Genomic DNA, 24,670 nt, shown 5'->3' with positions numbered 1-24,670 from the left:
TGTGAGGTAGGTGGTGACTCGCCTAGATCTCATGCCAGAAGACAGAGGTTAATGAATTTATGCAAACGCTTTAAGCATCATGTGATGACTTCAGCAGGTGCCCCAAGTTTGGGGAAGCGTCTGGACCATTAGAACTGGCAGGGTCCTCAGAGCACACAAAGTCCAGTAGCTCCCAGACAAGTTTAAGCCTTAATGGGAGACTGGAGGGGTCCTCAGAGATTCACAGTGCTGTCTTAAAAGACATCATGGGAACGTAAATAGGTCAGGCTATTTTTCTGGTAAAAATTGAGGCTTAAAGAAACTCAAGTACCAAACTTACCAAATTTAAACTTAGCCGCTTATCTCGGTGTCTTAAAGATTGGCCTTCTACATCACCTGCAAGAAACAAGCAGGGTGGTGAAAAACGCGGACAACATCAATTGACGCTAGGCTCCTAGTACCTGTGCACCTCAGGGCCCTGTGTGCAGCTCCAGGGAGGGAGAGAGACTTGCTATTGAGTCTAGCTGGGCAGTCAGAACACCTTCCCCCCACAGATGGAAAGCGGACCAGATTTTGAAGAGGTTGCTGTATGATGGCTTCAGTTCTCTCTGTGAACTGGGGAGAGTCAGAGCCAGTAATTAACAAATGCTCGTTGCATTTGTTACATGAATTTTCTGCACTTAGAGATGGTAGAGGCAGAGCTGGAGGTCTGAGGAGAGGGCAGCAGGCGTGAAATAGCCCTTGTGATGAGCAGCAGTGCGAATCGGTGACCATGAATTTCTGAAGCAAGAGTCAGCGCCTCAGGTACAGATCCGGAGAGAGAGGAGAGCTGGATGAGTCCAGGATCAGACATTTGTGAGACGGATGTGACATAAACAGTGTGACGTAAACATTTAGAATAGCTGTTGAACTGAAATAGGAGATGTCCAGAAGGCAGCAAGATATATGGGCCTAGATGCAAATGAGACCTGCTCAGAGATGGCAGTCAAAACCTCAGAGGAGAGGACATGATCTAGGTTGTAGATGTTGAGAAAAGGTTAAATATAAAATCCTAGAGACTCTCAATATTCAAAGCGTAGGAAGATGAGCACTGGCTCATGCTGAGAGAGAGCAAGTGGAGGAGGAGGAAAGGCAGGGGCCCCGAACTGCGAGAGCCCACGGGAGGAGACGGCGGCCGGTGACGGGGAACACCGCCAAAAAGGGCCCTCAGCACGTGGGCACCGCAGCAAAGTGTCTCCCTAGAACTTGGACATGTGGAAAAGCCAGGCTGCCTCTGAGAAATAAACTGAAGAGTCAACATCATCTTAAAGCAAGAGAATAACTCCCAGCTCAGAATGATGTGATGGAGATCGATGGAATTAAGACCAGACACTATCAAACTCTCAGAGGAAAACCTAGGCAGAACACTCTCTGACATACATCACAGCGAGATCCTTTTTGACCCACCTCCTAGAGAAATGGAAATAGAAACAAAAATAAACAAATGGGACCTAATGAAACTTCAAAGCTTTTGCACAGCAAAGGAAATCATAAACAAGACCAAAAGACAACCCTCAGAATGGGAAAAAATATTTGCAAATGAAGCAACTGACAAAGGATTAATCTCCAAAATTTACAAGCAGCTCATGCAGCTCAATATCAAAAAAAACAAACCAATCCAAAAGTGGGTGGAAGACCTAAATAGACATTTCTCCAAATAAGACATACAGATGGCCAACAAACATGAAAAGATGCTCAACATCACTAATTATTAGAGAAATGCGAATCAAAACTACAATGAGGTATCACCTCACACCGGTCAGAATGGCCATCATTAAAAAGTCTACAAATAACAAATGCTGGAGAGGGTGTGGAGAAAAGGGAACCCTTATGCACAGTTGGTGGGAGTGTAAATTGATACAGCCACTATGGAAAACAGTATGAATGTTACTTAAAAACCTAAAAATAGAGCTGCCATGTGACTCAGCAATCCCACATCTGGGCGCATATCCAGAGAAAAACAACTCAAAAAGATACATACACCCCAATGTTCATTGCAGCACTATTTACAATAGCCAGGACATGGAAGCAACCTAAATGCCCATCGACAGAGTAATGGATAAAGAAGATGTGGTACATATATACAATGGAATATTAGCCATAAAAAGGAATGAAATTGGGCCATTTGTAGAGACATGGATGGACCTAGACAGTGTCACACACAGAGTGAAGTAAGTCAGAAAGAGAAAAACAAATATCACATATTAACCCATATAAGTGGAAACTAGAAAAATGGTATAGATTATCCTATTTGCAAAGCAGAAATACAGACACACATGTAGAGAAGAAACGTATAGACACCAAGGGGGAAGGGGGGTGTGGGATGAACTGGGAGACTGGGATTGACATATATACACTATTGATGTTATGTGTAAAATAGATAACTAATGAGAACCTACCGTATAGCACAGGGTAACCTACTCAATGCACTGTGGTGACGTGAACGGGAAGGGAGTCCAAAAGGGAGGGGGCATATGTATATGTATACGGCTGATTCATTTTGCTGTACAGTAGAAATTAACACAACATTGTAAAGAACTATTCTCCAATAAAAATTAATTTTACAAAATATTGAAATCATAATCCAAGAAAAGGTCCACAAATAAAGTAACACTTGAATCTAATATTGAAAGGGCCCATCAAGTACCTGGAATAAATAAATGGTCAATTCTACCCAGAATGTAAAATCTATTAAAACATTATATCAATAAAAATGACAGAATGAAACAGATGAATTAAATACCCAGTCCAAAGCTAAAAAAGGACGATAGAGAAAATGAAAAGAAATTATAAAATAAAGATAAAAGCAAAAAATAATAGAGTACAGAGAAATAGTGGAATTAATTAATTTTTTTTTTTTTGCAGTACGCAGGCCTCTCACTGCTGTGGCCTCTCCCGTTGCGGAGCACAGGCTCCAGACACGCAGGCTCAGCGGCCATGGCTCACGGGCCCAGCCACTCCACGGCATGTGGGATCTTCCCGGACCGGAGCACGAACCCGCGTCCCCTGCATCGGCAGGTGGACTCTCAACAACTGCGCTACCAGGGAAGCCCTGGAATTAATTTTAAAAAATCAAAATCTTGGTTTCCTGGGGAAAAAATATAACCTAAAGGCAACCAACTAGCCAATCTAATCAATAAAAGAGGAGGGCACAAATATGCAAAATAAGAATTGACAAGGAAAAAATTAGCATTGAAACAGAGGAAATTTTTTTAAAAAGAGACAATTCTGCATGCCTTTACACAAATAAATTTCAAAATCTAGATGAAATGGATAATTTTCCAAAAAATACACCACAGCAAAATTGACACAAAAAATTTCCAAAGAATAAAATAGACAAAGTTATGAAGATCAGATGGTTTCAACAGACAATTTTACCAAAACTTCAAAGACCAGACAGTCCCAATGCTTCACAAATTTGGTCAAGAGTTTAGAAAATCAAGGAATATTTCTAATTCTTTTTATGAAGCAAGTATAACTTGGTAGCTAAACCTGATAAACATAAAATATATCAGAAAAGTACAGACTAATATCACTTATGATTAACAATGCAAAAATCCTAAATAAAATATTAGCAAACGTCACACCCTCTTTGAACCATTACTGTAAAACTTCTCACTACCCTCTCCAAGTTGGGACACACAGTTTTAAGGGCATTCACCTGCTGCGGCCCCCTTTGCCTGGCAAAGCAATAAAGCTATTCTTTTCTACTTCACCCCGCAAAAAATATTAGCAAACAGAGGAAGGTGGTATTATTGGAATGGCTGAATGAGGAGCTCAGAAAAGCCATTCTCCAAAAAACAATGATACAAGTGTACAAAACTATTTTTAAAACGTCAAGCACAACTAATTGGGGACTCTGAAAATTTACCAAAAGCATACAACAAAATTGTTGTATATTATATTGGGAAGGATTTATTGGAGAAAAAAAAAACAACTAGTGGACATCTGGTAAGAACACTGAGAATCTGTGGCATTTTAGCTTGGGGTGCTCCCATACCCCTCACCAGCTCACTCAGAAGTAGTTCTACCAGGGCAAGGCAAGTCGTGAAGACCAGAAGCTTCTTTGCCAAAGGGATCTAATTTGATTTGGATCAAAGCATATAAAAAACTCCATTCCTCTAGGTACTATCAAAAGCACACCAACAATTCATTTCATTGGGGTTCCAGGAGAAAAGAGAGAGAAAAGCATTGAAAATGTATTTGCAGAACATATGGCTGAAAACTTCCCAAACCTAAAGAAGGAAACAGATATCCAGGTACAGGAGGCACAGAGGGTTCCAAACAAAATGAACCCAAACAGGCTCACACCAAGACATATCATAATTAAAATGGCAAAAGATAAAGAGAGAATTCTAAAAGCAGCAAGAGAAAAATAGTCATTTACAAGGAAATCCCCATAAGGCTATCAGCTGATTTCTCTGCAGAAACTTTGCAGGCCAGAAGAGAGTGGAGTGATTGATTCAAAGTCCTAAAAGGGAAAAACCTGCAACCTAGGATAATCTACCCAGCAAGATCATCATTTAGAATCGAAGGAGAGATAAAGAGCTTCTCAGACAAGCAAAAACTAAAAGAGTTCATCAATACTAAACCTACCCTAAAAGAAATGTTAAAAGGTCTTCTCTAAGCAGAAAAGAAGGAAAAATCTATAGGAAAAAGGAAATCCCACTAGGAAAGGCAAATATATAGTAATGACTGAGGATCAACCACTTAAATAAGCCAGTACAAATATTACAATACAAAAAATTATAAAATCAACTATAACTACAATAAAGAGTTAAGGTATAGACATGAAGATGTAAAATATGACATCAAAAACGCAAAATGTGGGGGAAGGGAGTAAAAAATGTAGATCTTCTAGAATTTGTTTGAACTTGAATGACTATCAGTTTAAAACAAGTAGATAGGGCTTCCCTGGTGGCGCAGTGGTTGAGAGTCTGCCTGCCGATGCAGGGGACATGGGTTCGTGCCCCGGTCCGGGAAGATACCACATGCCACAGAGCGGCTGGGCCCGTGAGCCATGGCCGCTGAGCCTGCACATCCGGAGCCTGTGCTCCGCAACGGGAGAGGCCACAACAGTGAGGGGCCCGCGTACCGCAAAAAAAAAAAAAAAAAAAAAAAAAACAAGTAGATACAGTTATAGGTCAACATATATGAACCCAATGATAACCACAAATGAAAAACCTACAATAGATACACAAAGACTAAAAAGAAAGGAACACAAACATAACACTAAAGAAAATCACCAAACCACAAGGGAAGACACAAAAAGAAGAAGAAATGAACAGAGAAGACCTACAAAAACAACCAGAAAACAAGCAATAAAATGGAAATAAATACATATCTATCAATAATTACTTTAAAAGTCAATGGGCTAAATGCTCCAATCAAAAGACATAGGCGGGCTGATTAGATTAAAAACAAGATTCTTCAATATGCTACCTACAAGAGACTCACTTCAGGGCTAAAGACACACAAAGACTGAATGTGAAGGGATGGAAAAAAATATTTCATGCCAACAGAAATAACAAAAAAAGTGTGAGTAGCAATACTTCTATCAGACAAAACAGACTTTGAAACAAAAGCTATAACAAAAGACAAAGAAGGACACTATATAATGATAAAGGGATCGATAAAAAAAGAGGATATTACACTCATTAACAAATATGCACCCAATACAGGAGCCCCTAAATATATAAAGCAACTACTAACAGACATAAAGGAAGAAATTGACAGTAACACAATAATAGTAGGGGATTTTTACATCCCACTGACATCAATGGACAGATCATCCAGACAGAAACTCAGTAAGGCAACAGTGGTCTTAAATGACACAACAGACTGGTTGGACTTAATAGATATCTACAGGACATTCAATCCCAAAACAGCAGAATACACATTTTTTTTCAAGTGCACATGGAATGTTCTCCAGGATAAATCACATGCTAGGCCACAGAACAAGTCTCAACAAATTTAAGAGGATAGAAATGATATCAAGTATTTTTCCAACAACAGTATGAAACTAGAAATCAATTATAGAAAGAAAAATAGGAAAAGCACAAATGTGTGGAGACTAACCAGTATGCTAATAAGGATCAATGGGTCAATGAAGAAGTCAAAGAGGAAATCAGAAAATAACTCGAGACAAGTTAAAATGGAAACACAATACTCCAAAATCTATGGAATGCAGCAAAAGCAGTTCTAAGAGGGAAGTTTACAGCAATACAGGCCTTCCTCAAGAAACAAGAAAAATCTCAAATAAACAACCTAACCTACCACCTAAAAGAATTAGAAAAAGAAGAACAAACAAAGGCCAAAGTCAGCAGAAGAAAGGAAATAATAAAGATCAGAGAGGAAATAAATAAAATAGAGATAAAAAAACAATAGAAAAGATCAATGAAACCAAAAGTTGCTTTTTTGAAAAGATAAACAAAATTCATAAACCTTTAGCCAGGCTCACCAAGAAGTAAAGAGAGAGGGCCCAAATTAACAAAATAAATGAAACAAGAGAAATAACAACTGATACCACAGAGATTTAAAAAATTATAAAAGAATAGTACAAATAGTTACATGCCAAAGAATTGGAAAACCTAGAAGAAATGGACAAATTTCTAGAAATATACAACCTGCCAAGACTGAAACAAGAAGAAACACACAATTTGAACAGACCAATCACTAGTAGTGAAAATGAATTTGTATTTAAAAAAAAAAAACTCCCAGAAAATAAAACCCCAAGGCCAAATGGCTTCACAGGGGAATTCTAACAAACATATAAAGAAGAACTAATACTTATCCTTCTCAAACTATTCCAAATAATTGAAGAGGACGGAACACTCCCAAATTCATTCTACAAGGCCACCATTACCTTGATACCAAAACCAAACAAAGACACTACAGAAAAAGAAAATTACAGGTCAATATCTTTGATGAATATAGATGCAAAAATCCTTAATAAATATTAGCAAACTAAATCCAACAATATATAAAAAGGATCATATAGCATCAAAGAATCAAGTTGGATTTATTCCAGAAACACAAGGATGGTTCAATTTTTGCAAATCAATCAATGTGATACACCACATTAACAAAAGGAAGGATAAAAATCACATGATCATCTCAATAGATGCAGAAAAATCATTTGATAAAATTCAACATCCATTCATGATAAAAACTCTCTTCAAGGTGGGTATAGAGGGAACGTATCTCAACACAATAAAGGGAATTTATGACAAACCCACAGCTAACAGTATACTTAACAGTGAAAAGCTGAAAACCTTTCCTCTAAATTCAGGAACAAGACAAGGATGCCCACTCTTGCCACTTCTATTTAACATAGTATTGGAAGTCCCAGACACAGCAGTCAGACAAGAAATAGAAATAAAAAGCAACCAAATTGGAAAGGAAGAAGTAAAACAGTCAGTATTTGCTGATGACATGATACTTTATATAGAAAACCCTAAAGTCTCCACAAAATCTATTAGAACTGATAAATGAATTCAGCAAAGTTGCAGCATACAAGATTAATATACAGAAATCTGTCATATTTCTATACACTAATAATGAACTATCAGAAAGAGAAAGCAAGAAAATGGTCCTGTTTAAAATCGCATCAAAAAGAATAAACTTAACCAAGGAGGTGAAAGACCTATACTCTGAAAGCTATGCAACACTGATGAGGGAAACTGAAGGTGATACAAACTAATGAAAAGACATCTTGCGCTCTTGGATTGGACAAATTAATATTGTTAAAGTGTCCATACGACCCAAAGCAATCTACAGATTTAATGCAATCCCTATCAAAATACCCATATTTTTCACAGAACTGGAACAAATAATCCCAAAATTCATATGGATCTTGACCCTGAATGAAACCATGAAAGACCCTGAAATGCCAAAGCGATCGGAGGGAAAAGAACAAAGCAGGAGGCATAACCCTCCCAGACTTAACACAATACTATAAAGCTACAGTAATCAAAACAGCATGATACTGCCACAAAAACAGACACATAGATCAATGCAACAGAATAGAGAGCCCAGAAATAAACCCACACACCTATGGTCAATGAATCTACAACAAAGGAGGCAAGAATATACAGTGGAGAAAAGACAGTCTCTTCAATAAGTGGTGCTGGGAAAGCTGGACAGCTACATGTAAAACAGTGAGATTAGAACATTTCCTCACACCATATACAAAAATAAACTCAAAACGGATTAAAGACCTAACTGCAAGACCTGAAACCATAAAACTCCTAGAAGAGAACATAGAACACTCTTTGCCATAAATCATAGCAATATTTTTTGGATCTAACGTCTAAGGAAAAGAAATAAAGGCAAAATAAACAAACAGGACCTAATTAAACTTAAAAAGCTTTTGCACAGCAAAGGAAACCACCAACAAAACAAAAAGCAACCTGCAGAATGAGAGAAAATATTTGCACATGATATGACCAACAAGGGTTTAATATTCAAAATATATAAACAGCTCATAAAACTCAATGTCAAAAAAACAAACAACCTGATTTAAGAATGGGCAAAAGAAGGGAATAGACATTTTTCCAAAGAAAACATACAGATAGCCAACAGGCACGTGAAAAGATGCTCCAAATTTCTAATTATTAGAAAACCACAATGAGGTATCACGTCATACCTGTCAGAATGGCTATCATCAAAAGGCAACAAGGGCTTCCCTGGTGGCGCAGTGGTTGAGAGTTCGCCTGCCGATGCAGGGGACACGGGTTCGTGCCCCGGTGTGGGAAGATCCCACATGCCGCGGAGCGGCTGGGCCCGTGAGCCATGGCCGCTGAGCCTGCGTGTCCGGAGCCTGTGCTCCGCAACGGAGGAGGCCACAACAGTGAGAGGCCCGCGTACCGCAAAAAAAAAAAAAGGCAACAAATAACAAAGGCTGGTGAGGATGCGGATAGAAGGGAACCCTTGTACACTGTTGGTGGAAATGTAAATTGGTGTAGTCACTATGGAAAATAGCATGAAGGTTCCTCAGAAAACTAAAACTAGAGCTACCATATGATCCAGCAATCCCACTGCTGGGCAAATATCAGGAAAAAATGAAAACTCTAATTCGAAAAGACACATACACCCCAATGTTCATAGCAGCAGTATTTAAAATAGCCAAGACATGGAAGCAACCTAAGTGTCCATCAACAGAGGAATGGATAAAGAAGATGTGGTACATATATACAATGGAATATTACTCAGCCATAAAAATGAATGAAATTCTACCATTTGCAGTAATGTGGATGGCTCTTATGCTTAGTGAAATAAGTAAGTCAGACAGAGAAAGACAAATACTGTATGATATCATTTGTATGTGGAATCTAAAAAAAAACAAATAAATGTATTATAGCAAAACGGAAGCAGGCTCAAAACAAATAAATGTATTATAGCCAAACGGAAGCAGACTCATAGATATAGAGAACAAACTAGTGTTTACCAGTGGGGAGAGGGAAAGGGGGAGGGGCAAGATAAGGTAGGGGATTAAGAGGTACAAACTACTATGTATAAAATAGATAAGCAACAAGGATATATTGTACAGCACAGGGAATTATAGCCATTACTTTGGAATAACTTTTTTTTTTTTGGCCATGCTATGCAGATTGCAGGATCTCAGTTCCCCAACCGGGGACTGAACCCGGGCCCCGGCAGTGAGAGCACTGAATCCTAACCACTGGGCTGCCAGGGAATTCCCTGTAATAACTTTTAATGGAGTATAATCTGTAAAAATACTGAATCACTATGCTATACACCTGAAACTAATATAATATTGTAAACCAACTATACTGCAAAAAATAATTGGCCAGTGAAGTTCTTCACGTTAACAGGATAAAGGGAAAAAAAATCACATGATCATAAAATGTTTCAATAAATTCAATACCCTTTCATGATTTTTAAAAATAACATTTGGCAAAGTAGGAATATCAGAGAATGTCCTTAATCTAATGAATGGTGTCTACAAAAGTCTGCTGCAAACCACATTAGAATGGTGAAACACTGGAAGCTTTCCATGTGAGATTGGGAATAAGGCAAGGATACCTGTAATTAATACTACTATTCAAAGATGTCCTGGCCTTCCTAGCCCAAGCACTGACATAAGAAAAAGAAAATGAAAGATATGTTATAAAAGAAAACACAAAGTTATTAGTATTTGCATGTGATATGTTTGTATACAAAGAAAATGCAAATAAATATATAGTTTAGAAAAGGTAGATACAAAATCAAAATATAAAGCTAATTTATTTGCATGCAACAGCAAAGAAATTATTTAAAGTAAAATACCATTCGCAATCATGTAAAAATAACAAATGCATGGGAATACATTAATGAGATGTGCAAGACTTCACTAAAAACCATATAAATCACAGACAGAAATAAAATAAGAAGGGGAATTCCCTGGTGGTTCAGTGGTTAGGACTCTGCGCTTTCACTCCTAGTTGAGAGTATGGCATTGGGGGAGGGGGAATTGGATGAAGGTCTGAAGGTGGTCAAAAAGTACAAACCTCCAGTTCTAAGAAAAATAAGTACTAGGGATGGAATGCAGGACAAGATAAATATAAATAACAGTGCTGTGTGTCATATATGAAAGCTGTTAACAAGAGTAACTCCTGGGCTTCCCTGGTGGCGCAGTGGTTGAGAGTCCGCCTGCCGATGCAGGGGACGCGGGTTCGTGCCCTGGTCCGGGAAGATCCCACGTGCCGCGGAGCGGCTGGGCCCGTGAGCCACAACTACTGAGCCTGCGCGTCCGGAGCCTGTGCTCCGCAACGGGAGAGGCCACAACAGTGAGGGGCCCGCGTACCACAGAAAGAGTAACTCCTAAGAGTTCTCATCAGAAGGAAATTTTTTTTCTATTTGTTTAATGTTGTATCTACATGAGATGGTAGATGCTCACAAAACTTACTGTGGTCATCATTTCATGATGTATGTAAGTCAGATCATTCTGTATTCCTTAAACTCATACAGTGCTGTACATCAATTACAGCTCAATAAAACCGGAAGAAAAATAAAAGAAGGATAAGGGATGTAGGCATGATAGATCCCAGTGGGCCTTGCACGCTATGCTAAGAAATTTAGATTTTATCCCAAGTGCAAAGAGAAGTCGTTAGATTGTTTTTCTTTTTTTTTTTTTTTGCGGTACACAGGCCTCACTGCCGTGGCCTCTCCCGTTGCGGAGCACAGGCTCCGGACACGCAGGCTCAGCGGCCATGGCCCATGGGCCCAGCCACTCCGCGGCACGCGGGATCCTCCCAGACCGGGGCACGAACCCGTGTCCCCTGCATCGGCAGGCGGACTCTCAACCACTGCGCCACCAGGGAAGCCCTAGATTGGTTTTTAGCAAGGAACTGACTATCTGATTTACATTTTTTTTTTTTTTTTTTTTTTTTTTGTGGTACGCGGGCCTCTCACTGTTGTGGCCTCTCCCGTTGCGGAGCACAGGCTCCGGACGCACAGGCTCAGCGGCCATGGCTCACGGGCCCAGCCGCTCCGCGGCATGTGGGATCCTCCCGGACCGGGGCACGAACTCTTGTCCCCTGCATCGGCAGGCGGACTCTCAACCACTGCGCCACCAGGGAAGCCCTGATTTACATTTTTTAAGATACCACTTGACTGCGTGTGGAAAACAGATTAGAGGCAGGCAAGAATGGTGGTGGTGTGATCTCAGGATAACGAGTTGTATTACAGTAAATATATTCAGATTTCATTTATGCTTTAAAAAGAAGAGATAGTATGTATTTCTGTATTGCTTAATCGTTTCCAGAAATTCTTCCTGTTCGACACTGTTTGGGCAGAACCAACAAGGTGGCTGAATCCCCAAATCGTCATGAAATCAAGAAATTAAACCATGACGACTTGGAGAGCAAGCAGCTGAATGCAACAGAATGTGTTGCACTTGGAAAAAAGTGACGACTGACAACACGACCCCCAGCTTGTGTCATTTCACTGAGACTCATCACCTGAATAAGAGGTGAGATCCATCAACGAACTGGGTGACCACGACACCAGCTTGTGTCTCTCTGACAAGCACACCTTGGAACACGGTGACGAGCCAGCCTCGGCGGGTGACTTCCCTGGTCGCCCAGGCGGGGCATGAATGTCGTGGTTACCTTTACCTTTTCTATAAGTTGTACCAAAACACCCACTTAAGTTCTTTCATTTCTACTATTCCTTCCAATAAAATAATTTAGTAGCCCCTCCCCCCCAAAAAAAGAGAGTGGCAGTGGTGCAGGCTGGGGCAGGGGCCCGATGGGAGACAGCAGAGCTGAGATGCAGACTCCCCGCCACGGGCACTTCACCGATGGCAGAGGGGGGCTGGAGGGCCTCGGGGACAATCACGGCTGCCAGGTCACTGGAGCCCCACGAGGATGATAGCGAACCTGACCCCACTCTGCCGCCACGTACAGACATCGGTTCCTGGCGGAGCTCCATGTGGAGGGCACAGCAGTCCATGGGACACGTCCCCTCTGCCTTACCAGAGCCATTTGGCTTCCATCCAGCACTGTTGTTTTGGTCTTTGTTTCATGGTCAAAACCTCCATTTCAATGAGTTTTAGCCTTTGTTTACCTTCGTGTGAAAGAATCCAACGTTTGGATGGAGATAGAGAAGAGGAGAGGGGAGAGAGGGAGAGAGAGGGAGAGAGAGGGAGGGAGAGAGAGAGAGTGCGCATGCAAGGCAACCCTGTGAGAAGCAACAGAGTTCCAGAAAAAGGCCAAACAGGGACCAAGCTGATAGGGCTAGGTTAGCATTACCTTGATGGTGATAGCTTGGCAAAAGGCCACATCACTTCAGCCAGGTAGAATTTGGAAAGAACATGTCAGGTGGGATGATGGATGAGGCTGATTGGATTGTTGAAAAATAGAGACAAGAGGTATGGCCTCCCACCTCAGTGCTCAGTCTGCATGTGAAAGGAAACGGATGGAACTGGGCCCAGCTTTGGCAAAAGACACCACCTTCTGTACCAAGTGGGTCCCGGAGTGGCTCCAAACAAACACCAGGAGCGTGGTCTCGTGTGGGCAAGGGCATGACTAGGGGACCAGGGATCTGACTTCTTTCAGCATCTACAGGGACCCACGTATACCTCTCCCGGTGGGGCGGGTGGGGAGCCTGGGAGTGAGGGCTGCTGCTCGGGGTGTGCGCTTCCACCCAGAGCCTGACCCTGCCGGGACACTGGACTGGCCTGAGCAAAGGACGCTGGACAAAGTCCTCATGTGGACACAAGGAGGAAAGAGAAGCCAGGCTTCTCTTGGTACCGAAGCTTAGCATCTGACACTTACCTTTCCAGGTTCTCATGTTATCTAAACCAGAGAGAGAGATTCTTCTCGGTACCACAGTGCCTTCCGGCTTCTTGATGCTACTGGGCCCACCGCACAGGAGCTGCTCCTCATGGCGCCGTTCAGAGAGATGGCTTGGCTTGGGGGGGCGGGGAGGTGGCGTGTTGGACATAACATCTAGTTCTTTTACCCCGTAGGGCAAGGAAGCTTGGTTTTGATCTACCTGGACGGTGGAGTTTAAGGAAGTTTCCAGCACCGGTAAAGAAAAGTGGTCCCTGGACGGGCCATTGACATGTCTCGTGCAGATCAGGGCAGCCGGGGGCCTCGTGGAAGGGGCCTCTTGAGAACTGTTCCCAGGGCGTGAGGGGCAGGCCAGGTTCCCGGAGGGCAGTGGCTGCGGGCCGTCCACAAAAACGTCGTCGAAGGACCCCTGTTCCAGTGAGTTTGACCAGCTGTCACATCTGGTGGGGAGACTGATGGAAGAAAAGCACATACATCTGACTGAGAGGCAGCGAGTCCCCGGCAGCGGTAGTTGATACTGCTACACCCTCGGCACCCACCCACCCATGCCTCTAATGTCGCCTCTACCACACTCAGTGACACCAACCCCTTGATGCAGGGGAAAAAAATGGCTCGTTGATTTTTTTCATCCTCTAAGGGTAAGGTACGTATGAAAATGCAAGGTTGGAAAGGAAAGCCACAGCGCTGAAATGCATGAGTCATCCAAGCTTCGGCCTCGGTAGTGGTTGATAGGGATCTGTCCCTGCCCTGACGGCAGCAGGAAGAGAGGGGAGTGCACATACACCCACTAGAAGATGCTACAGCTAAACGGCTGGAGGCGTACCTGGCGTGGTGCAGTCTTCCCGTCTCGCAGTTGGATAGAATCAGATAATCAGGAAGGAAGAGAAACTCTGACTCACTTCCGGTTTCCTCAGTGGCTACAGTACTAGTGCTTGGGTCATCTCTTGGCAGGGAGCTGACAGCAGGGGCGGTGCAAAGGGAGCTGGCGGCAGAGGGCTGCACGCAGGAAGGCGCGTGAGAGCCACTCTCCACACAATCTGCAGGAGAAATCATTTCCCAGCTGAATGTTTAAGAATGGCTAGAACACAGTTTCTCAAATGGCATCTAAGAGGCCAAAGAGAAGATGCAAATCACAGCTGGTGTTTGTACTGATGGAGACCGTTTCCCCAAGCTATAAACAATGTCTGGGGAAGAAGGCCAATGTTCCAAGAGTGAAGTGCTGAATCAATTAAGAGCAAAAAACCCAAGGACTCTTGGCCTAAAAATCTGCAGTTAGATAGTCTTCACACAGCCTCTTCATGGCCCTCGGCCACAGCTCTGCATCACTGTTTATTCACTCAACAAATATACTTACATTTTATATATATATACGCACACATTTATGCATAACAAATATATGTACATAGACTTACATAAGCATTTGGGCACATATGCAGACATGCATATGTAGATATATGTCTATTTATGTCTGTATAGATACCTACTCTTCCACCTACTGTGTGCCTGGAACCGTTCTAACTCTGCCCTCACAGCGTTAATGATTGACTGTTAGTGATGTCTAAGAAAAGATATGAAAGAAATAAAGAGTTCTGATGGCTGGAAAGCCCACATTCATAAACTCCCAATGAAAGGCCTGCTTCTATTTCCCTTTTGAACCAAGTTGGCAGGAATGCAGGATTCCTGAGTCAGAGTCGTCCAGAACTGCCTGGGTTCAAGTCCAGGCTCTAGTATATAGCTGTCCTGACCTTGGGCAAGTTACCCGCTTGCTCCAAGCTTCCTTATCTGTAAAGTGCTTATGTTCATGCTACATATGCCACAGAATCCGTCTGGGGATGAGACGAGCTAATACAGGCTTGGTTCTCAGATGACCAGTTAGCCCCTACATCCTCGTCAAAACTGAGGGGGGCTACAGGGAACAAAAGAGGTCATGGGGGGTTCCGGCTTCCTCCAACTTCAGGCCAGAGCTTTCTGTTTTATGCCTGGTGCCTTACTTGTTTCTGTTCCCCTTAGGATATCGGGACACATGTTATGTATCTATATTTTAGCATAACTCCCAGATGAGGAAACAAACAGAGGAGACACATAACATGACACAAAAATATGTATCTGGTGTGGGCAGAATGTATGGACTGGGGTGAAGAGTGAGCAGCGGCGTGACTGAGTAGCTTCACTTAGTAAGCTTCCCTGGGTCATGAAAAGAAAAGGACTTTGCTGGCAGGAAGCGCACACACCCTCACGTCTGTCTAAAGAGAGATGCAACTCTGACTCTTCGGCGCCACCTAGCGTTAGAATGTGGGTATTTCAGTGGAAGATGATAAGCACCAGTAAGGACGGAAATGCTGAAGCAACTGTAGACCATGGGATTTAGGGGTAAAGTTCTGCGGGCTAGACTAAGAGACTAAAAGAAAGCAGACTCGAAGTCTCATAGTTTGAAGATCAGGGCATGGTGCCAGGGCCTCAAGAACAAAATCCATGAAGGAGAGTTCACTGTAAGCCCAAGAGCTTTATACCCAGTACATTATATAGAAAGGGCAGTATGTGTGTGTGTGTGTGTGTGTGTGTGCGCGCGTGTGTGTATAAAAGAGAGAGAGCAAGGGTGAGAGAAAAAGAGCCTCATGGGTCATTTGCTTCCAATGCCCAGAAATGGCTCACAGCAAACTTAGAGCTCATTTCCGTTGCAGAGACCTTGAGCCACTTGGAGATAAGAGGAAACGTTACCTGCCCAAGACAAGTAGCTTAGTTCTTTCTACCTTCTAGTACTGAACAACCCGGTAGGCAACAGAAAAGCCTGAGTTCCTAGAATCTTTTAAAGACAGCGATATTTGATATTTGTAGAAAAACCGGCAGCAGCAGCATGGGGAAAATCAGAGCTGTACAGGACGTCCCCACCCACGTTTTGCTTTCACTGCATGCGCTCCCTGTAGCTCACGAGAGCAAAGCCAAGGTGAGGCTTTGAAGCCACCGAAGTGGCCCGTCACGCTCCGGGGGCAGCGCACGTGGCTCGTGGCTCGGCCGCCGGGTCCTTTCCGGAGCTCCTTGGCACAAGCGCAGCGGCCCCCGCCCGCCCTTAGCCTCGGGAGCCCCCTGTCCGCTCTTACCTGCGCTGTCATCCAGGTGGCCGAGGTTGCAGACCTGACTGATGCTGTGCACCCACACCTGCATTTCTTCCTCGGTCTTGGCCACCAGATAGAACGTGCGAGATGCAGTCTTGACAATGAACACGAAATGGTTCTGGAATTCCTTACGAACGAAGCCCGGGCCCGCGTGCTTCCAGACGGCGCACTCGCTGAGGTCGATGGTGCGGATGGGCTTGCGGGCGCGCTGGCTTCGGTAGTACTCCAGGACGTCGCGGTCGCCGCTCAGGCGGCCCCGCCGCAGCACGAACCAGCGCCTGCGCCAGGCCTGCGGGGAGGCAAGAGGACACGGCTTCTCAGACTCTGCCGGCCGGACGAGGACACTGCCCACCGTAACAGTGAGGTGCGAGGCCCAGCCGGCGGCGTTGTCTGAAAGGACCCACGCAGCCTCTTCAAGTCGCCTTTCACCAGTGATTTTAATGATCGGTCATCACTGGGGAGCGTAGTGATGAGACTCACACCCCCAGGTTGATGAGAGCTATGCAGTCATCACAAGTGATGCAGCAAAGGCGTGCAGTGCAAATTTATGTGTGCCCATGCATTTTTTAAAAAAAAACAATAATGCAGAACAAGAAGGAAGCTTTCTTATCACTGTCTACCTCAAGCCAAAAGCCAGTATCATACACTCAAATCAGTGCCGTCTAATGTGGTCATTTGACTTGTAGAGAATTGCTCAACAAGAAAAGAAGAATAGTGTACATTGGAGAGGAAAGAGGGTTACCATTAGCTGAAGTTGATGTGATTGTCTTTCTGTAAAATCCCCAAAATGAAGATTAAAATACAAGTACAATTCTCAGAGAATTAAGTAACGTGCTGGTTCTGTTTCCTATGTGACAGACTGTTTTCTAAGGGCTTTACCACAACCTATTTCATCTCCAAAACTATCCCATGGGACAGGTAGCTATTTTTATGTCCATTTTATGTATGAAAACATTGAGGTTCAGAGAAATTCATGAGCCCAAAGTCACACAGCTAAGAAGCTGTACGAATAGATTTGAACTCAAGTGAGGGTGGAAGGTTCACTAAATATGAAGTTAAAAAAAGAGAGAGGGGACTGTGGGCAATTCTTTAGAGATGTCTGACTGTAAAGGGGGAGAGCTCTGGGGTCCAGGGATTTTTTTGTAAAGATGGAAGACACTTCTGCATCCACCCCCCTAGGTCAGCCTGTCATGAGGGCTGGGGGCCGGGGCGTGGGGCAGGCACTGTCTGGCCTAAAGGATCCTCTATTCCCTGCGGAGAAGCACCGTAACAATAGGAGGGAACTGCCTTTAGTGCTACAGGAATATGGGAGAGCCAAACCTTGAGGTCAGATGGTCTGGCAAAGCTTACCATGACCAAAAAAGAAAAGAGAATGATGCTCTGCATGCCACTGCAGCTTCAGGTGTGCCTGACATGTTTATATGCCCACCAGCTTTCATCCAGAGGCCGGGAGAAAAGGGAAAGGGCACCGTGTGCAGTGTTCTCAGCTCCCTTCCTGCCCAGGGGCTGGGAGAGCTGAGGCAGCAGAGCATCTGATGAGGCCATGAAGAGGGAGAGGGGGCTCTCACACCCGACCTGCAATCATGGCTCAGAATTGAAAGCTGCTTTGAGGCCATGGCAAGAGGCAGCATCAGAAGGGTGGCGGTCACCCCACATGGGGTTGGGACAGAGAGGAGGCAACCGTGCCTTCAATGATGGTGTAAAGCTCTAAGGAGAGATCTGGCCACTTGGAAGAGGGACAAAGCAGTGTAATTAAGTCCTTGTTTTTAAGACAAGAGAAATAACAGCATGTTTGTAGGCTCCTGGGAGTGATGGACGAGGGAGAGAAGCATTAATCATTCAGTAAATTCCTGTCACAAAAACATGGTACTGGATGGGGTGGAAGGAGCTCCCGCATCACCGTCAGGATGAGAGAACGCCCTGGGGTGCCCGGGGTACCCCAAACTTTCCAAAGGCCACTTTGGTAGGGAAATGTGAAGAGGAACTTTGTTGTACTTCCCAAAAATGATTCTAAAAGAGGAAGTCAAATTGGATGCTGAAACAAGTTTCAAGTTAACTGCTCTTAGTTTTATAGAAACACATTTCTTATCCTTTAATAACAGTGTTGGTGGGCAGGGGGGGAGGGGTCCACAATGCATCCTGCCAGATGGTGGAGATGGGGAAGGGGGTTAGAACTGGTCCCTGAAAGAGCTCACCATGTAGCTGGGATGCCGAGAGGCGTGGAAATATGAAATGGATAGATTTCAAGCCCGGGTAAGGAGCGCCCTGGTAGGAGAAGAATGACACAGACATTCATTCAGCAATTATCTGTTGGCACCCTAATATGCTAGCCACTGGTCAACAAGCCACGGGCCCTGCCACTCAGTCTCGTGGGCAGCAGGGGAAGTGGGCACATGGATAAACAGACAACTGCAGTCAGCGAGATCAGTGCTACAATAAGGGAGAGCCAAAATGCTACGGGCATACACAAGAGACATCCTCCGGGGCGACGTGGTAGCCAAGCTGACGCTGAAGAAGGGCCAAGGAAGCAGCAGCGCCTAGCACAGCCTGCGTGTGAAACTCGCCAGCACGCCCTCCCGCAGGTTTGGAGGTTCCTTAAAAAACTACAAATAAAATAAAACTACAAATAAATAAATAAATAAATAACTACAAATAAAAAAACTACCATACGACCCAGCAGTCCCACTACTGGGCATATACCCTGAGAAAACCATAATTCAAAAAGAGTCATGTACCAAAATGTTCATTGCAGCACTATTTACAACAGCCCGGAGATGGAAACAACCTAAGTGCCCATCATCTGATGAATGGATAAAGAAGATGTGGCACATATATAGAATGGAATATTACTCAGCCATAAAAAGAAACGAAATTGAGCTATTTGTAATGAGGTGGATAGACCTAGAGTCTGTCATACAGAGTGAAGTAAGTCAGAAAGAGAGAGACAAATACGGTATGCTAACACATAAATATGGAATCTAAGAAACAAAAAATGGTCATGAAGAACCTAGGGGTAAGACAGGAATAAAGACACAGACCTACTGGAGAACGGACTTGAGGATATGGGGAGGGGGAAGGGTAAGCTGTGACAAAGCGAGAGAGTGGCATGGACATAAGTACACTACCAAACGTAAAATAGATAGCTAGTGGGAAGCAGCCACATAGCACAGGGAGATCAGCTCCGTGCTTTGTGACCGCCTGGAGGGGTGGGATAGGGAGGGTGGGAGGGAGGGAGACGCAAGAGGGAAGAGATATGGGGACATATGTATATGTATAACTGATTCACTTGGTTATAAAGCAGAAACTAACACACCATTGTAAAGCAATTATACCCCAATAAAGATGTTAAAAAAAAAAGAAAAGAAAAGCAGAAATAACGTGTTCTTGGAGCTCTTTGCTGAGTAGGTGAAACCAGGTTTCTGGGCTTCTGGAAGTGAGAGACATGTGACAAAGACCCTTGAAAGCAAGCGGCCAGCACCGAAGTGAAGCCTTCGTAGTGACACTGCTCCACACGGAAGTTATCAAAGGGACTCAGGAGCCAACCTGAAGGTACTCCCACTGGTCGAAGATGGAACAATTCGAGCTTTAATAAATATAATCATTACGGCGGCTTGAAATCCATCAGATATGTTTCAATCTGGGAGTTCATCATGATATTAAAAGAGAAAAAAGAATTTGTCATCCTCAGAGGCTGTGATGGAACCACTTCATTATCTTTTCATAAAGGTATTCTGCTTAACAAAGGAAAACCAATGATAGAATTAGAATCTCACCATTCTGCTGTCCACAGCGAAATCATAGGTAGAGGTGTTCAGCCTCAACAGTTGCTAACTTATGAAGAGGAACCAGCAGACGTGGAAGTTCCACCCGCAAAGCCAGACAGTGGGAAATTCTGTGATCAAAGGCCCAGGTTCTTCAACAGACAAATGACAAGAAAAAGAAAGGACAGAGGTGATCTATGGAGTAAATGAGTCTTAAAAGATGTATGAGAAATTTTCTGTGGGATTATTTTTTATTGAAGAATAGTCGATTTCCAGGGTTGTGTTAGTTCCAGGTGTACAGCACAGCAATTCAGTTAGACATATATTCTTTTTCAGATTCTTTTCCATCATAGGTTATTATGCGATAGATACTGAATATAGTTCCCTGTGCTATACGGTAGGTCCGTGTTGGTTATTTTACATATAATAGTGTGTATCTGCTAATCTCAAACTCCTAATTTATCCCTCCCCCACCCCCTTTGGTAACTATAAGCGTCTCTTCTATGTCTGTGAGTCTGCTTCTGCTTCATAGATTCATTTGTGTCATATTTTAGATTCCACATATAAGTGATATCATACGGTATTTGTCTTTCTCTGTCTGACCGACTTCACCCAGTATGATCATCTCTAGGTCCATCCCTGTTGCTGCAGGTGGCATTATTTCACTCTTTTTTATGGCTGAGTGAGATTCCACTGTATTATAGTGTCTAGGGGATGCTCTTTTGAGTGATAAAAACATTTAAAAACGCAAAGAAGAGATTTCTCTGGATAGGGCATGTTCATGCTGCATTCACTATGGGCCAGGCACTGAGCACGGCGGGACCCGGGGGCTGCTGGCTCTTCCAACTGGGGAGATGTTCACTTTTCACAAGGGCAGGATTGCGGGATTCCACAGCAAAACACTGTCAGTTTGCCCTGGGCAAATCGCTTCTCCCACTGCACACCGATGGGCCCTGAGGGCTCTTCTAGCTCTGACCATAGAAAGATGTTTCCCATCAGCCTTTTCAGGCAGCCCACCAGTATCAACTCCAGCAACAAAACCCTGCGACATCCTGTAACCTTGTGGAAAGGTGTTTGTGCTCATTTCTCAAATATGAAGAAGGTAAAACTGAACTCCCCTAGGAAGGTGTGTTGAGATCCCAGGCCCGTTGCTGATTCTGTTTACAAACACCTCCTGGCTGGTTCCTTGCAAGGCTGAGGTGGATGCTGTGCAATGGCGGGCTTCCATCCAGGGAAGAGGGACTGAGACTTGAATCTGAGTTTCCCTGTTATGGACTGAAGTGTTTCCCCCCCACCCCCAAACTTCCTATGTTGAAGCCCTAACCCTCAATGCCTCAGAAGGTAACCTTATTTGGAGACAGGATCTTTACAGAGGTATCAAGTTAAAATAAGGTCACTAGGGTGGGGGCCCTAATGTAATATGACTGGCAGAGTTGCCAAGACAGAGCAGCATTCTGGACGGCTGAGGCAGCTGGAATTTGTAGGGAAAGGCACCAAAGAGGAGGGTGCTGAAAAGAGGGTAAAGAAAGAGCTGCAGAAATCCACCTGGGAATTCCCTCACGGGACGTCGGCTGGATACTAACACCCACATCTGTTGGGTGAAACCCCATGAGGTGAATCCAGAAACAACGCCTGGACACCCACAGAGTGAATGACTACCGAGCTCACACAGGGCTGGGAGATACTCAGACCAGCTCAAGTGGAGAAACCTGAAACATCCAGCAGAGACTCTAGACAGGCCACACCTCAGAAGCTTTCAAGTTAGTGAATTACCTGACAAAGACAGCTCAACACTTTTTAAAGGAAGAAAATGAAACTCAGACACTCAACAATATAATGTTTATGATGTAGAGCATTTCCCCCAAATTACTAGAAATGCAAAGAAGCACGAAAATGTGGTTCATAATCAGGAGAAAAATCATACAATAGACAGAGACCTAAAAATGACAGAGATGGGCTTCCCTGGTGGCACAGTGGTTGAGAGTCCGGCTGCCGATGCAGGGGACACGGGTTAGTGCCCCGGTCTGGGAAGATCCCACATGCCGCGGAGCGGCTGGGCCCGTGAGCCATGGCCGCTGAGCCTGCGCGTCCGGAGCCTGTGCTCCGCAGCGGGAGAGGCCACAGCAGTGAGAGGCCCGCGTACCGCAAAAAAAAAAAAAAAAAAAAATGACAGAGATGATGGAATAAGCACACAGTATTTTTAAAACAGCTCTTATAATGTATGACATTTAAAGGAAAATGTGATAATGAGGACAGAGATAGAAGATATAGACAAGAACAAAATGGAACTTGTGGAGGTAAATGTACAATATCTGAAATGAAAAATTCACTGGATGTGTAGAACAACACCTTAAGCATCAAAGAAGTGCTCAGTGAACCGGAAGTGCATTTTTAGCAGCTCCCTGGGGAGAAATGAACAGACTCCCCAGGGACCTGCTAAAAATGCACATTCCTGGACCTCACGTCCAGAAAGGCTTACTCACCAGGCCTGGCTTGGGGCCCAGGAATGTGCATTTTTAACAAGCATCTCTACAGATTGTGATGCGTAGAAGCAGTGCCCTTTCTAAAGGTACCTAACTGGCCAAGGATGCAAAGGGAGTTCAAGATGGACCATTTCAACACTGAATTCCTATCCTTTTATGGATTGTGAACCCCTTAGAAAACATGATGAAATTCATGGACCTCCTGTCATCACAAACATGTGTGCAGGGACTTCGCTGGTGGTCCAGTGGTTAAGACTTCGCACTCCCAACGGAGGGGGCCCAGGTTCGATCCCTGGTCAGGGAACTAGATCCCACATGCATGCCGCAACTAAGACCCAGTGCGGCCAAAATAAAATTAATTAATTAAAAAAAAAAACGTGTGCGCGTGCGTGCATACACACACACACACACACACACACACACACACACATACACATACACACACTGTTCTGGATGGCTTTCCCTTATTGAACTTCACACACTCTCCCTCATGGCCTCACCCAGTATCATTTCTCTTAACAACCATCTATTTTCTGATGATTTACAAAATTATGTTTCCAACCTAGATCTTTCCCAGAAACTTCAGACCCATGCCTAAGGTCCAGCTTTGAGACTATGCTCATACTTGTTGAGTGAACTAATTCCACATGATTTCACAGTGCCCTGGACCTAGGTTTAAAACACAACTCTTGAGAAATATGACTAGCTTTGTGGGTTCATAACAAACCTCATCACCAGGATTTACTCACCACATATTTACGTGCTAGGAACTGGGGATGTGATGGGGAACCAGACAGACAAGTTCTCGAAGCTGGACATTAGGCAGTCAGGCAAGGCTTGGTCCGAGCCTTTTAACTCCAACACAGTAAATGCTCCGTCCACACACTGAGTACACTGGGGTGTCAGCTACACATTTCTTTTTCTTAATTAATTTATTTTATTTATTTTTGGCTGTGTTGCGTCTTCGTTGCTGCGCACCGGCTTTCTCTAGTTGCGGCGAGCGGGGTCTACTCTTTGTTGCGGTGCGCGGGCTTCTCAGTGCGGTGGCTTCTCTTGTTGTGGAGCACGGGCTCTAGGCTCGTGGGCTTCAGTAGTTGTGGCACACGGGCTGAGTAGTTGTGGCTCGCGGGCTCTAGAGCGCAGGCTCCGTAGTTGTGGCGCACGGGCTTAGTTGCTCCGTGGCATGTGGGATCTTCCTGGACCAGGGATTGAACCCGTGTCCCCTGCATTGGCAGGCGGATTCTTAACCATTGTGCCACCAGGGAAGCCCTAGCTACACATTTCTAAGACGAGCCTTTGTCAGTTAATAACACAGGCTATTGAGGCTGCAGATTACCATGGACAAAGGTTCAAAGTTTGAGCACTTTATTCCTACACTCAGTTCTATTTGCACAATAAAATAAACCTGGCTGGGTTAAGCAAGTTTCACTTCTTGGGCTCCAGAATTCACTCCAATAAAAGTGAAGTGCCCTGTCTGGATTGTATCCATCGTCGAAAGACACTGAAGTGAACTGAGAAACGTCCTGCAAGTCTCTGAGGCTGGAAAGAGACACCTCTGATTTAAACTGCTCTTCTGGCCAGAGTGATTACTGTCCCTTTGTTTCAGCGGAATTGGTCCCCTGACCCCTCTGCAGCGGTGAAATCCCAAAGCTATGAAATCATTTCCTCCGCATGTGCACAGGACCCATCCGCAAGCTGCCGGCATCGCCCAGCTTTCCAACTCGGGCTGAGGGAACGAAACCTCCATCGAGCTGCACTTGGAACTGTGGGTTTTGATCCTTCAATATTACTGTCATCTGAGCCAGGGCAGTTTTCGACTCAAGCTGCCCAAGGAACTGTGCAGGCCTCTTCCCCTTTGGACCTGTGGATGTGCTCCGTGCTGCCCTGGCTTCTGAGCTGTTCTCGCAGGGGCCTTATCTGTCAGGCTGCAGGAGGAACTTTAGAAACCAAGACCTGGCCAGTGAACATCAGCTGGTCTCCAGCTCGCCCTGGGACTC

The 24,670-nt window shown here is 44.2% G+C and overlaps 1 protein-coding gene across 3 annotated transcripts in view; it reads right to left on the bottom strand.

Annotated features, from left to right (window-relative positions):
• GAB3 (GRB2 associated binding protein 3) overlaps window positions 1-24,670 on the bottom strand; it is a 58,374-nt gene that overhangs the window by 18,576 nt on the left and 15,128 nt on the right. For all 3 annotated transcript variants that reach the window (XR_009538412.1, XR_009538413.1, XM_060137211.1), the window contains exons 2-5: window positions 16,415-16,718; window positions 14,140-14,353; window positions 13,299-13,768; window positions 320-375 (exon numbers count right to left, since the gene is read on the bottom strand). Coding sequence is in view for 1 of the 3 variants with exons in the window: in XM_060137211.1 (XP_059993194.1) it covers window positions 320-375; window positions 13,299-13,768; window positions 14,140-14,353; window positions 16,415-16,718 (1,044 nt within the window). In the remaining 2 variants the exon portion in view is untranslated. The remainder of the gene's footprint in view (window positions 1-319; window positions 376-13,298; window positions 13,769-14,139; window positions 14,354-16,414; window positions 16,719-24,670) is intronic.

This window comes from Lagenorhynchus albirostris, chromosome X (genome assembly GCF_949774975.1).
Source record: "Lagenorhynchus albirostris chromosome X, mLagAlb1.1, whole genome shotgun sequence".
Taxonomy (NCBI): domain Eukaryota; kingdom Metazoa; phylum Chordata; class Mammalia; order Artiodactyla; family Delphinidae; genus Lagenorhynchus; species Lagenorhynchus albirostris.
This window is presented reverse-complemented; position numbering and strand designations above follow the sequence as displayed.